This window comes from Psammomys obesus, unplaced genomic scaffold, assembly GCF_907164565.1.
Source record: "Psammomys obesus unplaced genomic scaffold, mPsaObe1.curated_primary_1811, whole genome shotgun sequence".
In the NCBI taxonomy this organism is placed as follows: Eukaryota; Metazoa; Chordata; class Mammalia; order Rodentia; family Muridae; genus Psammomys; species Psammomys obesus.
The window spans coordinates 9,616,644-9,631,697 of NW_026590062.1; the positions used below are offsets into that span (position 1 = coordinate 9,616,644).

General features: G+C 51.1%; 1 protein-coding gene across 1 annotated transcript in view; it reads right to left on the minus strand.

Moving 5' to 3' along the window:
- Positions 1 to 15,054, minus strand: part of Rph3a (rabphilin 3A) — a 70,086-nt gene that overhangs the window by 7,872 nt on the left and 47,160 nt on the right. The window contains exons 6-15 of the mRNA XM_055606342.1: positions 14,134 to 14,263; positions 12,703 to 12,789; positions 10,631 to 10,796; positions 9,372 to 9,410; positions 9,127 to 9,288; positions 5,883 to 5,969; positions 5,543 to 5,602; positions 4,688 to 4,879; positions 2,391 to 2,470; positions 1,239 to 1,313 (exon numbers count right to left, since the gene is read on the minus strand). Coding sequence (XP_055462317.1) covers positions 1,239 to 1,313; positions 2,391 to 2,470; positions 4,688 to 4,879; positions 5,543 to 5,602; positions 5,883 to 5,969; positions 9,127 to 9,288; positions 9,372 to 9,410; positions 10,631 to 10,796; positions 12,703 to 12,789; positions 14,134 to 14,263 — 1,078 coding nt within the window. The remainder of the gene's footprint in view (positions 1 to 1,238; positions 1,314 to 2,390; positions 2,471 to 4,687; positions 4,880 to 5,542; positions 5,603 to 5,882; positions 5,970 to 9,126; positions 9,289 to 9,371; positions 9,411 to 10,630; positions 10,797 to 12,702; positions 12,790 to 14,133; positions 14,264 to 15,054) is intronic.

Below are 15,054 nucleotides of genomic sequence, written 5' to 3' on the forward strand. Positions count from 1 at the left end.
GCAGGCACCTGTCAACAGGGCCAGCCTGGAGACCCTCTTTGAGCATCCCCTTAGGTAAGGAAGCTTGGGCATAGAGCTGATGCCCATGTGTTCTGAGGCAGGGATGTGGGATTATTCCCTGAATCCTCAGGCAATGTCCTCCATGCCTGAAAGTCCTCAGAGGGGACAGCCAGCCTCCCTCCCTCAGCGCTGAGGATGGAACCCAGGGCCTTGCACACAGTGGGCAGTTTGAAGAACATCCCCACTCCTGTGATCCTCCTGCCTCAGCCCCTCCAGCAGCTGAGGTTATAAACCTGTGCCATCAGGCCCTGACAAGGTTTTTCATTTTACTCCAGGAAAGAAGACTGGAAATACACCTACGAACAGAAGAGGAAGCTGATGGTCCCAAGTCACAAGAAAGTGTAAATGAACAGTTGGACTTGAATGGGTTTTGGTGGGCAGCAGACGTCACCACTGGGTTGGAGGAGGAGGGTCCACGGTCAGTCACAGCCAGGGGTGGGTACAGCCTTGTCTCCAAGACAATGACGGGACATGATAGCACATGTGTGGATATATGTGACTGCCTAAATGTGTGTTTTGTGCAGGTGTGCATCCTTGTGTTTTAGCATGTCTGTCTGTGTGTATATATGCATGTATGTGGCCTCTCTCACCCTGTTAGGTATTTGAAGCTCACAGCCGTGTGTAACAGGCACTGTCTCTGGAGTATGAAGCTGGGTGTGTTCTCCCTCGTAGCCCTAAGACACCCGCTTCACCAAGAATGAAGGAAGGCCAGAGAGGTGGCTCCCACTTCTGGCCTTGCTCCGTGCATCTACCGAAGAGGGAAATTAATCCTGGAGCGAAGAAGAGCTCATCGGGGAGTGGGACTAGGCAAAGGCCAGGGTCCACATCCTTCAGCAGCACGGCGGTATCCAAAGACTCGGTCCTAAACCCTGGAAAAGCTGCGGCTGCTCGGCTGCGGCTGCTGCTGCTGCATGTGTGTGTGCATACATGCACAGATCTATACACGTATGTACTGGCTGTGGTTAGCTAGGGCGCAGTCAAACTGAGCTCGCCCTGGCGCCCATGAAGGTATCTGCATGTGTATGGTCACTTCCCTCCTGGCCTTTGGCAGCCGCTGGGCTCCAGGGTTTTGTTCCGGGGGCAGTGCCTCACCCCGCTCTGAGGGCTTTGCCCGTCATGGGCTGGGGTGGGGCCTCAGGCTCTGAGCTGAGAACCGGAGACCCAGGCCCCCTGTATACCTTGCTGGCTCCAGGCAGCAGGTGCAGCTTCACATAGGGATCTGCCAAGCCGTTGGAGTCCATGGGCTTCAGCCCCTGTGAGAGGAAGAGGCACGAGACTGTCAGCCAGGACAGGCAATGCGCCTGCCTCCCCGAGTGGGGACAGACTGGAGGGATGCTGTATTGTGAAAATAACCTGGCTTCAGGTGCAGAGTTTAAAGACGGGCGCTCCCTAGCTGTGGGCCTTGTTCACTCCCTGTGACTCTCTGAGCCCATTTCCAGGCTGTTGAATAGAGGAGCGGGTGGTCCTAATGCAGTTGCCTCTGGGTGTTGTAAGTCTCGGAGGGGATGGAGAGGACATCCCCACATAGCTTGCAGAGAGGAGTGGCTAAGGGCAGAGACACTCCTGAATCAGGGGCCTGACCTCTGTCTTATTCTGAGGCCTCAGTTTCCCCACTTAGAAGCTGAGGCTCAAACTCTTTGTCTCTCCTCAAGTCCCAGAGAAGGTGGTTTTATTTTATCATCATTTTGTAAGATGAGTTGAGTTAAGCTGGCCTTGCTCATCCAAGCAACCCTCAACTTTCTATAGCCCACGGTAGCATGGTGAGGTGGCTTGGCCCAGCATCCGGTCCAGGGGAGTCTGGGCCAGATCTTGTTGGGTTTTCCTGGGGTCCCAAACTTAAGTTCACCCTGGAGGTCCTCCAGAGTCTGGAATCCTTCAGCTCACATTCCCTGAAGCCTTCTGCAATGACTGCCTACACACACACACACACACACACACACACACACACACACACACACACCACCTACTCTCCACAGCTACAATCTTTACCTCACTGCTGCCCCTGGCAGACAAAGACATCATCAGGAGAGATAGAAAGAGTCACCAAGCAGGCTCTCATTGCACCCTGGTGAGACCTACAGTATCCTTTCTGGCACGCTATGTGGCCTGGGCAACCTCACAGCCAAGGTGCCTCCACCAGGAAGCAGCCCCAGGACCATCCCTAGAGGAAGTTCCTCCACCCCCAAGGAAGTCTGTCATGACTGACGACAACCTTGCTCACATCTCTGTCATTGACACCCTAACCCTGACCACAGGAGGCTGGCCTGGGCCTCATCCCCGCCCCACAGTCTCTTGGGAAAACAAGAGCGCTCCCAGAGGTCCCCACATACCTTTGCCCTGATGATGGTACACTGGAGATTGCTGTTTTCCTGGTCATAGAGAAGGCTGAATTCCAGGGCACCCAGTGTGGCTGCAGGCAACAGACACAGGAGCCAAGAAAAAAAAAAATGTTTAGTGAATCCACAAACATTCCCTGATCACTTACCAATATGTCCAGCCTCAGCTAGGCATTGGGACCACAGAAAGGAGAGAAGGCAAGTTGTGATCTGATACTCCATCCCTCTCTCCTGGGAGCCTTCGTCAAGCATTTGCACACGTGTTTAGTTAGTGACTTCCTCCCCTGCCAGATTGAAGGTGCCCTGAAGACAAGGGGTGGGATTGTTGATTGACTATCCTGTCCCTACTATGTGCAGGGCACATAGCAGGTACTCCTATGAGTGCTGAAGGAATGAATGGATGTTAGCATTTGCTGTTCCCCTTGCTGGGAATGCTCTCCCTCTTCACGCTCACACGTCTCACACCCTGTCACTGTCTACTATTTGGCTCAAAAGTCACTTCCTAGAGAAGCCCTCCTTGATTGCATCCTCGAGGCAGCCACTGGTGGGATCACTTAGCATACGATGAGTGATCATTCATAGCTTGACTCTTTGTGTCCTGTTGCCGTTTGTCCCAATGTCGTAGTGCCTGGGGCAGTTTGAGGTACCTGGTGTGAGGTCAGTAAGTCATTGTTAGTGACAAGGATAATCCGGTGAGGAACAGAGAGAAGCCAGGCTTGGTATAACCCTCCCTTCACCTGTGCTTACGCCAGGGCAGTCTGGAGGCTGGGAGAGGTATCACTTAGGAGATGGATGATGGAGGAGATAAAGAGCATCCAGGGAAAGGGTGGAGGAGGGCAGTATGGGGTGTTGTGACCTGACAAGGCAGATAGGCTCCCCTCTCCTTTTCCCTGAGACGACAGACCCCTGACTCAGAGTCCCCGTGACAATGGGGAAAACTGCTATGTCACATGGTGTGGCCCCGAATGACTGGAGCCCTGTGATGGGCTGCCAGCCTTCCACTTACTGGCTATGATGGCTAATTTATGTCAACTTGACACAGGCTGGAGTCATTTGGGAGAAAATGTCTCACCAGACGGCTGATAGGACATATTCTTGGTTGATGGGAAAGGACCCAGATTACTGTGGATGAGGCCACCCAGGGCTGGTGATTCTGGGTTCTATGAGAAAGCAGGCTGAGCAAACCATGGGGAGCAAGCCAGTAAGCAGCACCCCTCCGTGGCCTCTGTATGAGCTCCTGCCTCCAGTCCTGCCCTGACTTCCCTGGATGATGGATTACAGCCGTAAGATAAATAAGCCCTTTCTTCTTCAAGTTGCTTTTAGCCCAGGTAGTTATCACAGCAACAGAAACTCTAAGACACTGGCCATTTCTGAGTTATAGGGAGCCTCCCCAAGACTATACACAGAACGAGAAGAGAGAAGGCCCGTGCCCACTCACTAGGGACAGGAAGTATGGGATGTGAATGGCCCTGGTGGGAAGGGAGGCCCACCCAGAGCTCAGTTCCACAAACCAGAGTCCCATTCCTCCATTGTGCTCAGCACAGCAGGGTCATGGTGGTGTCCAGTTTACCAAGCACTTTCCCTTCAGTGCCTCAGTTTACCCACCCATCAGCCTATACAAGAAGCAATATGGGCTGGGGGTCCCAACCAGGTCACCCCACCTCCCAGGAGCACCCAAAAGTCCCGGTGCTCTGGCGGCTTCAGCCACAGCAGAAGAAAAAGACCTGCATGTTAGTGTGTGTGCATGTGTGCTTGTGTCCCTGGGCCTCTGGGTCTGAGTCCAAGAGGGACACAGTAGGTGCCTAATAAATCATTGAGCGAATGACTTAGGAGGGGTCCTGGTTATGAGGAAGAAAAAAAAAAAAAAAAAAAAGACAGCACATAGAAGACACACATTAGACTGCAGAGACCCATCCTGAGTTGGGGCTGTGGGACACCAGGTAATTCTGTTTGGCAGACGACTGGCGGGATGAACCTCAAGAAACCCCACTACAGGCCTTAACTATCTCAATGATGCTCCTCCACCCATGTGCTTTACTCCATAAATGTGCAGTGCCCATACTGACCACACGGTGGCGCTCACCGGCCACCCTAGCTCTGGGGACCTGATGGGTGTAGCTCAATGGTAGAGCTCTTTCCCTGCACGCAAGGCCCGGGGCTGGATCCCCAGAATCACGGGCATTTTAGGGTCCAAGTGTTAGTGGTTAGGGACTCCAGGGTCCCATTCCTTCCTCACTGGGTTCACTTCCTAGGTGACTATTCCCAACATGGCACCCCTAAGAGCCACCTACTTGCTTCGTCAGAGTCATAGCTATCCGCCTCTTCCTCCTCCTCCTCTGCAGGTGGCGGCTGGCGGGCAGGGGCCGCCTGGGAATAGGAGGCTGCAGTGTGGGGCGCTGCCGGGAAGCCCCCAGCGGGGCCTGTCCTCTCCTCCCGGGCTGGGGCGACAGCCCCTGGATAGCCAGGGTCACCTGGAGGGGCCTCTGTGGGGAGGAGAGAGGCATTGTTGAGTCTGTGTCATGGCAATGCGGCAGGAGAAAGCTTCCAGAATGCAGTTTCCCAGGCTGCACTCAGAATGAGGGGGTCCTGGAGTCTGCGAGTGACAGCCAAGCCCAGGGCTGATTCCACAGGGCCAGTCAGTGGTGTGGACTCAGCTGTGTGACCCAGGGCCAGTTGCTTAACATCTTCCGAGCCCTAGTTGCCTTATTTGCAGAATGGGAGTTGTGGAGTCCAAAGTTCTGTGGCAGTCAATATTAATTTCATTAAACAATGAAGTCCACGAAAAGCAATGGCTACCTCGTCACCATGACGACCAGGCACTTGAGGCCTGCATGTGGGTCACAGAGTAATCACTGTTAGCTTATTGTGGGCCAAACACACTCTGGGCTCCATAAAAAAAGTATTTTTTTCTTCTTCTAAACTAATTTTTAAAAATGTTTTAGTTTGTTTAATCTTCCCAATAAAACCGTGAGGGAGGTCTTAGCCTGACTCCTACTTTATAGAAAAAAACCTGAGAGGTTGAGCCAAAAGAACTGTCTTGTCAGAGTAGAGGGTTCAGGGGTCTAGAAAACAGGCTACTTAGGCAGGTCTTGGGGTACAGGCTGAGGAAACATGTTCTTGGAGAAGCTGGGACAGTTCACACTTGCCTGCACTCTGCTCTGGAAAGCGTCCTGGCCCAGGCACAGCCCTGCTGCTCCCTGGAGGCCCTGCGAGGGGAGGGAAAAGGGGGTGATGAGGGCACACCCCTGTGTCTGTCCCTCCCTCTCCAGAGTCCTCCTTCCTCCTCTGAGATGTGGGGGAAGTACCACCAAGGAGCCCGTCCTTTCACAGTGGGCAGGATGCTCCGCCCACCCCTCCACCACAGTCCTGTCCTCAACACAGCGCCTCCTTCACCCCAAGGTCTGAGGAGAGCCCAGGATTCTGCCCGGTACAGCCCTGCAGACTGCTGGGCGACGCCAGGGCACACGGTGGCTGCATGGTGGGTACCTGGCTGCACGGGCTGGGCAGGAGGCTGGCTTGGCATTGAGGCTGGGCTGGGTCGGGAGGCCTGGACTGAGTTAGCCCGCCTCAAACCTGCAGGAAAAGGAAAAGGAGGGAGACAGCATAATTCTCTCTCTCTCTCTCTCACACACACACACACGTGTGCACATGCACTCGAGGCTCCAGTAGAGGCTGTCCTCTTCTATCTTCTCCTTGGTGCTCAGACCCTCTGGGCAAATCTCCTTGGCTGCAGAGTTATTGAAAAGCACAGGTTAGCTGGACCCAGGGATGAAGGCCTGTCATTTCAGCGAGGTAGGAGACTTGCAAATTTGAGGTCTGCCTGAGACACAGAGGGAGTTCAAGACCAGAACTTGTCTCAAAAATGAACAATGAAATGGGCCTGTGAGTGGAGATCAGAGTAGCGTGCTTGCAGAGAACCTGCCTCCAATGAGCTGATGAGGGATTAAATGAGATAATATATGCAAAGAGTTTAATCATGTGGTCAGTGCAGAGCAGGCGCTTAGTACGATTCACCTGTGCACCTTGGAGAGCCTACATGCAAACCAGGAATCCTGACACCACCCACAAAGAGAAGGAGTGAGCCACAGCAGGGTGGAGGTCATTTATAACTGACACAGTGACCAGGGGTTGGAACCCTTGATGCAAAGAATGCCAGGAACCCAACACCAAGAGTTTAAAACACAGGCCAGGGGCCAAGCCAGACCTTCCTGTAGGTTATCCAGGTGGGAAAAGCTAGACACCGCTGAGCTGCAGGGAAATGCCAATCAAACCTACCGTACCACTCTGAGATACTGACTCACACCCACGGGAGTAGCCAGCGTTTAAAGACAACAGCTGGGTGTGGTGGCACACGCCTTTAATCTCGGCCCTTGGGAGACGGAGGTGGGTAGCTCTGTAAGTTTGAGGTCAGTCTGGTCTACGGAGTGGGTTCTAGACCAGCTGGGGGCTACAGAGTGAGACCCTGTCTCCAAAATAAAAAGCAAGCAAACCAAAGCCAGCAGTTTGGCTTAGCAGCTCATGTTTGTAACCTTAGCACTCAAAGAGGATGAGACAAGAGGATGGCTGTGTACTCCAGTTCAGCTTGCCTACACAGAGAAGCACTGTTTCCAAAACCAAACAAGCAAATACACAAAACAGCTAAACAAACCAGACAGTCACAAGTGTTGACAAAGGTATAGAGAAACTGGGTGTATTATTGACAGAGACGTAAAAGTGATCTACACTATATAGGAAACAGGATGGTGATTTCTCTAAAAAGGTTAAATATAGGACTGCCCAACTTTGTGGCATTCTCATTGGTAGGTATCTACTCCAAAGACTTAACTAGATATTTGTCTGAGGCATTCATAACAGCATAGTTCACAGCAGCTAAACGTGGTAATAACCTAAGTTCTCTTGATAAATGGATAATTGGAATGTGGTATGCCTACTCAATAGAATATTATGCAACCTTAAAAAGGGAAGGGCAGCTTGACAAATGCTTGGGCATGAATTAATCTTGAAGCTGTGCCCAAGATAGATAGGTAAAAGTAAACACTGTGTGATTCCACTTAAGTGCGTCAAATGTCTATGTAGGAAAAGGAGAGCGCTGAATGTTCTGCGCTAGGGAAGAGGACAACGAAAAGTTACAGTCTGATGGATACAATATCTCAGTTTGAGAAGAGGGAACATTCTGGAGGTGGATGATGGTCATGGTGGCATGGCACTGTGAGGGCGCCTGATGCTATGAAACTGTACGGGAAGAGTGGCTAAAATAGTAAATTATAGACAATAAATACGGACAGTGTTTTAAAGGCTCAGAAAGCATGGCCGATATAAACCTCACCCCTGCAGGAGAAAAGAGGTTAAGAGTTGAGGACTGGGTAAATAAGGTTTTGATTCTTGTTTCACTCATTGTCAGCTATGTAGTAAGAATGACCACAATCCCCCCATTTCTAAGTGCATCTGTAGAGTTGGAGCTCTCACACCTGTGCCAGGGCTGTGGCAAGGAGTCATTAAGAAGTTCTGGGAAGCATCTGTTACACGGCAGGTGCCCCATCAATTTACTCTGGTGGTCAGCTCTAGGCGCCCGTGCTCCATCCATCTGAGCGCTGGGATCACTAGCGGGTGTGGGCAGGAGATGGTAGGAGCCCCATGCTGTTGTCAGGAAGATGGGAACTGAAGTGCTAGTTAAGCTGTTAGGATAAAATGTCCCCACAGGTTCCTGTGTTGAGGCCCTGTCCTCCAGCTGGTGGCCTATTCTGGGAGGTGGTGGAAACTTTAGGAAGTGAGGGTCTCACTGGAAAAAACTGGCCACTCCCTGTCCACTGCTGTGTGGGCCCCTCAGCTTTGCCCTCCTGTCTCTGACAGACTGAGACCTCGGAAGCTGTGAGCTAAATTCATCTTTCCTCCTTTTAGGTGATGTCCTTCATCTTGTCACAGTGATGAGGAAACTAAAACACACAATTTAGGCCATGAATACTGAGCCAGGCAGGAGGATCACGAGTTCAAAGCTATCTTGGACTCATAGTAAGAGAATTCCTCTCCCTCTGTGTGTGTGTGTGTGTTTGTATCTCTTCCTCTGTCTCCATGTATGTGTTTGTGTGTGTCTTCCTGTCTCTGTCTCTCTGTGTGTGTCTATCTGTGTCTCTCTCTTCCTCTCTCTCTCTCACTCTGTGCGTGTGCCTGTGTGTGTGTCTTGGGGAGTGGATATCAGAGATCAATGTGGGTCTTGAACACTCAGCCACCACATTGAGACCCATCCCCTCACCAGGAAAACAGGGTTGCACTCCTGAGACTCAGATACAGGCTCATAGAAACCACATCCTTGGTTTATCAGTCTTGGCCTTCAAAGTCAAGCAGCCAAGACTCTCCTCACCAGGCATTTCACAGTATAATCTACTGCTGGTGGTCCCAGGGATCTGGGCCCTGGTGATGGCACCTGTCAGTTAGTTACTTCCTGGCCACATTGTTCCACCCATTGACAGTGACAGCAGAGGCCACAGGCAAAGTAATTAGATGGATACTCTCTTTGCTCAAAGCCAAGTGACCTTTCCTCTGATCTTGGGGGTCAAGCAAAGCTCATGTGGTTTTCATATGCCATGTTGGGGAAAAAAAAAAAGTTTGATCACAATGATGATGTCTGGAGCTAGAATTTTATTATTCCTGACTATAGACCAGAATAGATGATAGGAACTTGGGAATAAAACAGGTATACAGTAAGTGCTCAACAAAGACAGCACGTGCCTACCTCGATCACCTGCTGGGTTCCGGCTGGTGTCTCCAGCACCCCCACCATGGCCATGGTCCCAGCCCTCCGAATCCCGGGCAGTTGTATTCATTCGTGCCTCAGAAGCCCTGCGCGTGGGAGGCCCGTGGCTTCCACGCCCAGGAGCAGAGGTGAGGTCAGGGCCTGCAAGGAAAGGCATGGCTTACACAGAGAGAGGGAGGTGGTAGGGTAGGGTCCCAGAGTAGGAGACAGTTGGCAGAACCCACCTGGTTTCTGACCTGGAGCCCTCCTGTCCTCCATGTCACCTGGAGAGAGAGAGAGAGAGAGAGAGAGAGAGAGAGAGAGAGAGAGGAGTGCTGGTTTTCTGGAGTCCCAAAGATTCTTACTTTAGAGTTCCACAGGAGACTCAAGCTCTCTCCCCAAGAACTGTTTTGGAAGCATTAAGTTAGTTTCCCTCCAGCCCCGCCCCTGATCTGGCTAGTTAACCAGTTTCATTTCCTTATTGCGTGTGAAGACAGGAGCACAGATTGACAGAACAAAGACTGTCTCTCCTGCCTAACTTGCCAGGTGTGTCCAACCTCTGACACCACAACACAGCGTTGTTACTTGTGAATTCATAATCAGACACCGCACAGTCAGCTTACAAAGAAAAAAAAAAGGCTAAAAATTCTTCTTATGTCCTAAATAAATTTACAGTTTTGCTTTAGGATGCATCCATAGCTTTCTAGGCTGTGTGTGGCCTGTGGGCTGTGTGTTGGACACCCCTGGCAGAGGGAGGAAAGGATGGGAGGTGGGACTGTATTCTCTTGGCAGACACAGTGTCTGTTGACAGCTTGGTGATTCTACAAGAAGTAGAATGGCTTTATAACCAATGAAGAAAAGCTTTTGGTACCAGGGTCCATGCAAGGTACCCTGGGAAATCAGCTTGTGAGAGAGCTGGTCAGATGCTTTTATTTGAGCCCTGTGTCTCCAGATCTCTTCTGAGAAACGATGCCTCAGCCCCACCATCCAGTTGGATCTTAACATCCAGCGTTAATTGGGACTATCACAAGGGCTTTATCTGGCCAGTCCACGAGGTGCTGGCCAATGAAAGTGTGATTTTTGTGGAGTCATTTTTCTTCCTGCTTGCCTCTATCTCCTTTAATGAACACTTTAATTATTAATGACCACGTTCAGATAACAGCCATGATATTAATAGTGCTGATAATTTTCTTTTGCTAATTTAATTTCTGTTCATCTTTCATTTTTAATTAGTCCCATTTCAGAATTGTTTATAGTCAATAGAAGAAACACAAGTGAAAATCAGACCTGGTGTAGCATGCCCATAACCCCAGCACTTGGGAGGCAGAGATAAGAGGTCAAGGTTTAAGGTCACTAAGTCCTCAGATATAATAAAGTGAGTTCCAGAGTAGCCTGGGCTACATAAGACACTGACTGGTAAATGGGTACTTTGCTACGACACCTCCAGGTAGACCAGTAGGCTGAGCCCTGTCCATGGTGCTGAAAAGAGTTAATTTTGTCCTACCTCGAGCTGGCGCACGAGCTGTGTGCCTGGACTCAGGTGTAGGCTGCTCCAGGGCAGCAGGCTCACCAGCAGGCTGCTGGGGTTTGGTCTTCTTTATAGGCATGGGCTGTGGAAGGACCTGTTTGGGGAAACCTTTGAAGAACCATGCTCCTGAGCGCTTCCAGACCTGGGAAGGGAGGGAGGAGGTATGGGAGACATGGCAGCCAACTGCTAGTTTTTACCTTTGCTCCCACAGATCATGGCCATGACAGTGGGCACATATATCTGTACCACACATTAACCTCACAAACATGATGGCCATTTTATTGATGGAGAAAGTTGAGTGTTTGCCATGTCAAGTATTAATCCAATAGCTCACATCCAGAGAGAGGAAGAGTGGGGGCTCACTGCCAATTGTCTCAACTTTTAACTGTGGCCTTTCACTTGATGTAAGGAAGGTGGGATGCAGCTGTAAGCCCCAACACTTGGGATGTGGAGGCAGGAGGATCAGAAATGCAAGTTTGAAGCCAGCCTGGGCTACATGAGACCTTGACCCAAAAAGATAAAATGAAACAGGTGATCTACCTCTTGACCCTTCTTCCAGAATCAGGCCCATATCATGACTTCAGTTATACAAGCTGATATGGGGACATCTGAAAGATGCCACATTCTCATCTTGCTACATTCCCTATGGGATTCCCAGTATGGCACATAATAGCCAGGCCTTAATAACAGAGGACCAGAACTTTGGTCCTTTGGCTTGTGTGGTACATAACAGCAGAGGAGTTTGCAGATGTGGAGAGGAGAAGGTCATGGTGGCTATCACCTTGGCTCTCTGCCTACTGCTGGATGGTGGTGATGTCCTGTTCTCTCCACCTATCTTCCTGGATACTGTACCTTCCCTCCTCTTCCTGTTCAGACCAGAGTGTACAATCAGGGCCCTGCCATCACTCATCTTAGGGGAGGTCCCCCCTCCACTGTCGGTGTCCCCCACTGTGCCAAGAATAGCACCTTCATCAAAACTTCCCTGAGTGCCCTGCTGTACTGGGGATAAGGAGAGAGAAGATAGCCGTTGAGACAATATCTCCAAGGCAAGTGTCTGCAGCAGGGGGTGAGTGGTAAAGGAATTAGGAGGATGGTGGGAAGAGTCAATAACACAAAGCAGGTATGAGTGAGACCAATTCTAGAGGAGGGCAGAGCAGAGAATTGGCAGACAAAAGAGGTGAAAATGGGGGAGGTAGAGGAATAGAAGGAAGCAAGAGTGAAGAGATAAAATATCATAGAGGAAGGAAGAGGGTGGGGAGTGGAAGACAGGGAGAAGACAACAGGCAAGGAGGGAGAAAAGACGCAGAGAGTTCTAGGGAGATGACTCAGTGGGTGAGAGCAAGCATGAGGATCTGACCTCAGATCTCTAGCACTACCGAAAATCTGGGCAGTGTGTGCCTGCCACCCTAGGGATAGAAGCAGGAAGACCCTGGGGACTTGCTGGCCAGCCAGCTTAGCTGAATGCATGAGCTCCAGGCTCAATAAAAGACCCTGAGTCACAAAGCAGGGCAGAGACAATAAAGACAGACACCCAATGTTGGCCTCTGGCTTCCACAGGCTCACAGCTGGGCACGCATATGAGCATATACATGTCAAAAACTTACGCTCCAGAGAGAAGGGGTTGAAAGAGGAAGGGATGGATGGATAGATGGAGAGACTAGGAGGAGGAAGACTCAGAAAATGAGGGACAGTGGAGAGTGGTAAAAATGAGGACAAAGGGGGCAAAAGGCCCCTCTAAGCACAGGAAGAGAGATGCACATACTCACCACGCCTTCACCAGCGAAACTCATTCCTTTCATGTTCTTAGACAGGGTCTTGTGGACCCAGGCTGGCCTCAGATCCATTATGTGCTTGAGGATAACCTTGGAACTTCCAATCCTTCTGCCTCCACCTCTCCAGTGCACCACCATGCCCAGTCTGAGCAAACACTCCCCAGCCCTAAGCTCAGTTCCTTTCCTACCAAACCCTTAACGACAGAAGAGCCAGGTCAAGACCCCCAGGCTCCATGTGAGACCCTGACCCATTGCCTCCAGGCAGAGGCCACTCACCTCTCTCTGCTCAAGGCAGATCTTACAGAGCCATACTGGATGTGGGCGGTTGTTGGAGGTTTCTACCCCACACTTGGTGCAGACATTCTGTGGATAAAACACAGCCAGAAGCACACACAGGTGAGGCATTCTCTGAGCTGTTGGGGGACCGGTGATGGGCAGAAGGAGGGTGGCAATGGAGCTCAAGATCTCTTGGGGGATGGAAAGAGCGAGAACCCTTTCTCATTTCCTTCCTCGAGCAAGGCCCGTTAGAATAAAGTTTTTCACTTTGGGTCCTGCTGCCATTGGCAAGAGCTGGATTCTTCCCCAAATGCTGGAGGAGAGGTCTCTAAAAGAATCCATCCTGTGGGATCTGAGTCCCCAGCCACCACACGGAGGAGGCCATTGGCACGATCTTAAAGAAGAAAAGCCAGAATACCTATTTTGTTTATCGGCTTTTTTCTTTTCCCAGAAGGTCAGAGACAACTTTAGCTGTGACTACAAGTCCACCCACTCCAGTAGATGGACAATGTCTGCATAACAGACAGACAGACAGACAAAGGGACAGTACTCCAGGATGCCCTTCCTAGCAGCTGAGGACAAATAGGAAAACCTAGGGATACACAAAATCGTCTACCAAGATGACTGATAATGCACTGTCTTTCAGATGAACTTTCCCCAATACTGTATTCTATAGGCTGCGTGCTTTACAGGGTGGGAGATGCCCAGGGGCATGATGGGAGTCCCTAGCTGGGTGGGTCACCCAATTCCCTTGTGTGGGATCAGGCAGACCAAAGGCTGTCATGTCTCTGTTCCGGAAGGGTTGGGTACAGACAATTTGGGGGGCAGGGCAAGAGCTCAGGGAGGGGGGTTCCCTGCTCTTGAAGTCCAAGAAGTCCAAGTTGGCTGGAAAGAGGCTTTCTAAGGCTTTGTTTACATTTTTTGCTCCTATTTGTGTGTTTTGGAGTGTGTGTGCCAGAGGAGAGCTTACTTCTTCCTCTTGGCCCAGGTTCCAGGATTACATTCAGGTCACTAGGCTTGAACAGCAAGTGCCTTTACTTGCTGAGCCATCTTGCCTACCTTTGCTAGCTATGTCTCCTGTTCCTTGATGCATGTTAAGGAGCCACATACATGTGTGTGTTCATGGGTGCGTGCACACACATACCCAGCATGCTCTTTAGATTTCACACCTATCTTGCTAACTAGCCCCTGGCCAGGTTCCTCATGCCCCAGACTCCTGAGTTCATCTCGAGCAGAGATCAGCTCTGAGGGGACATAGAGGCCTTCCAGGGGAGGAGCCAGGACCAAGGTGACCTTGGAGGAACTCACATCCTGCAACTGTCCTTCAGGACTCAAGCCCCACCCTCCTGACCCCAGAATCGCAGTCCAATCCCCGACTCCTCTTCCCCATGCCAGTGTCCAACAGGAAAGGGAGAGAGCAGATGCCGGTACCTTCTTACAGTCTTCACACACGACACAGGCAGAGCCCAGCATGCCCAGCTGCTCCCCACACAGAATGCAGCGGTTCACGCCGTCCCCGGCCACACTCTTCCTCATGTTCTCCAGATGGTCCACCAGGCGCCTGCAGCAGAGATGGGGCAGTAAGGACCCCCAGAACCAGGTGCCCTCAGTTGTCCCAAGCAGCGTGAGGTCCTCCACCTCTGAGGTTATGTTCTTGAGAACCGGGCAGTGGCTGGGGAGCCTCTCCTAGCAAAGGCTTCTAAGGCCAGCACTTTCAGAATATCTGAGCCCACTCCAAGTCCAGGTCTTCAGCAGCCATCTGTGCCGATGGCTTTGGGATCAGGCCCTTTCCGACTCACAGGGCCTCCTTCATGGAGCTGCCCTCAGAGCTCTGAGTTGGCTAGCTAGCTGTGATACGTGTGTATTCGACCCTCGTTACAGGCATCTGTTCACTAATGCTTTCAAACTAAGCACATTGCTGGCACCTGCTAAAACGAAGATTCCAAAATGTGGGTCTGGGGTGGAACTTTCTAGAAAGCTCGGAAGCAGCCCTGCTTAGCGCTGCTGGCCCAGGCTCTTGCCAGTGTAAGGTCGAACCTGCGGGATGTAACCTTTGGCATTTGGACTTTCAGACGTGTCTTCTGCTAATTTCAACTTCCTTCCAAGCCCTTTCCTCAGACAAAGCTTTACTGGCCTAACTTTGTAAGGTGCCTCACATCTATTACCCCGGCACGTGGGAAGTGGAGGCAGGAGGATTGCTGTGAGTCCCAGGTCAGGCTTGGGTTTCAAGCTTGTAGAGTGAAAGCCTGTCTCAAACTGTCTCAAAACCAAAAGGCTTACTGTGTTATTATAGACAGTGTGTAGCCCATTGTCTACTGCCCCACAGGGGGCAGTAGAGCCCTTGGAGGGTCC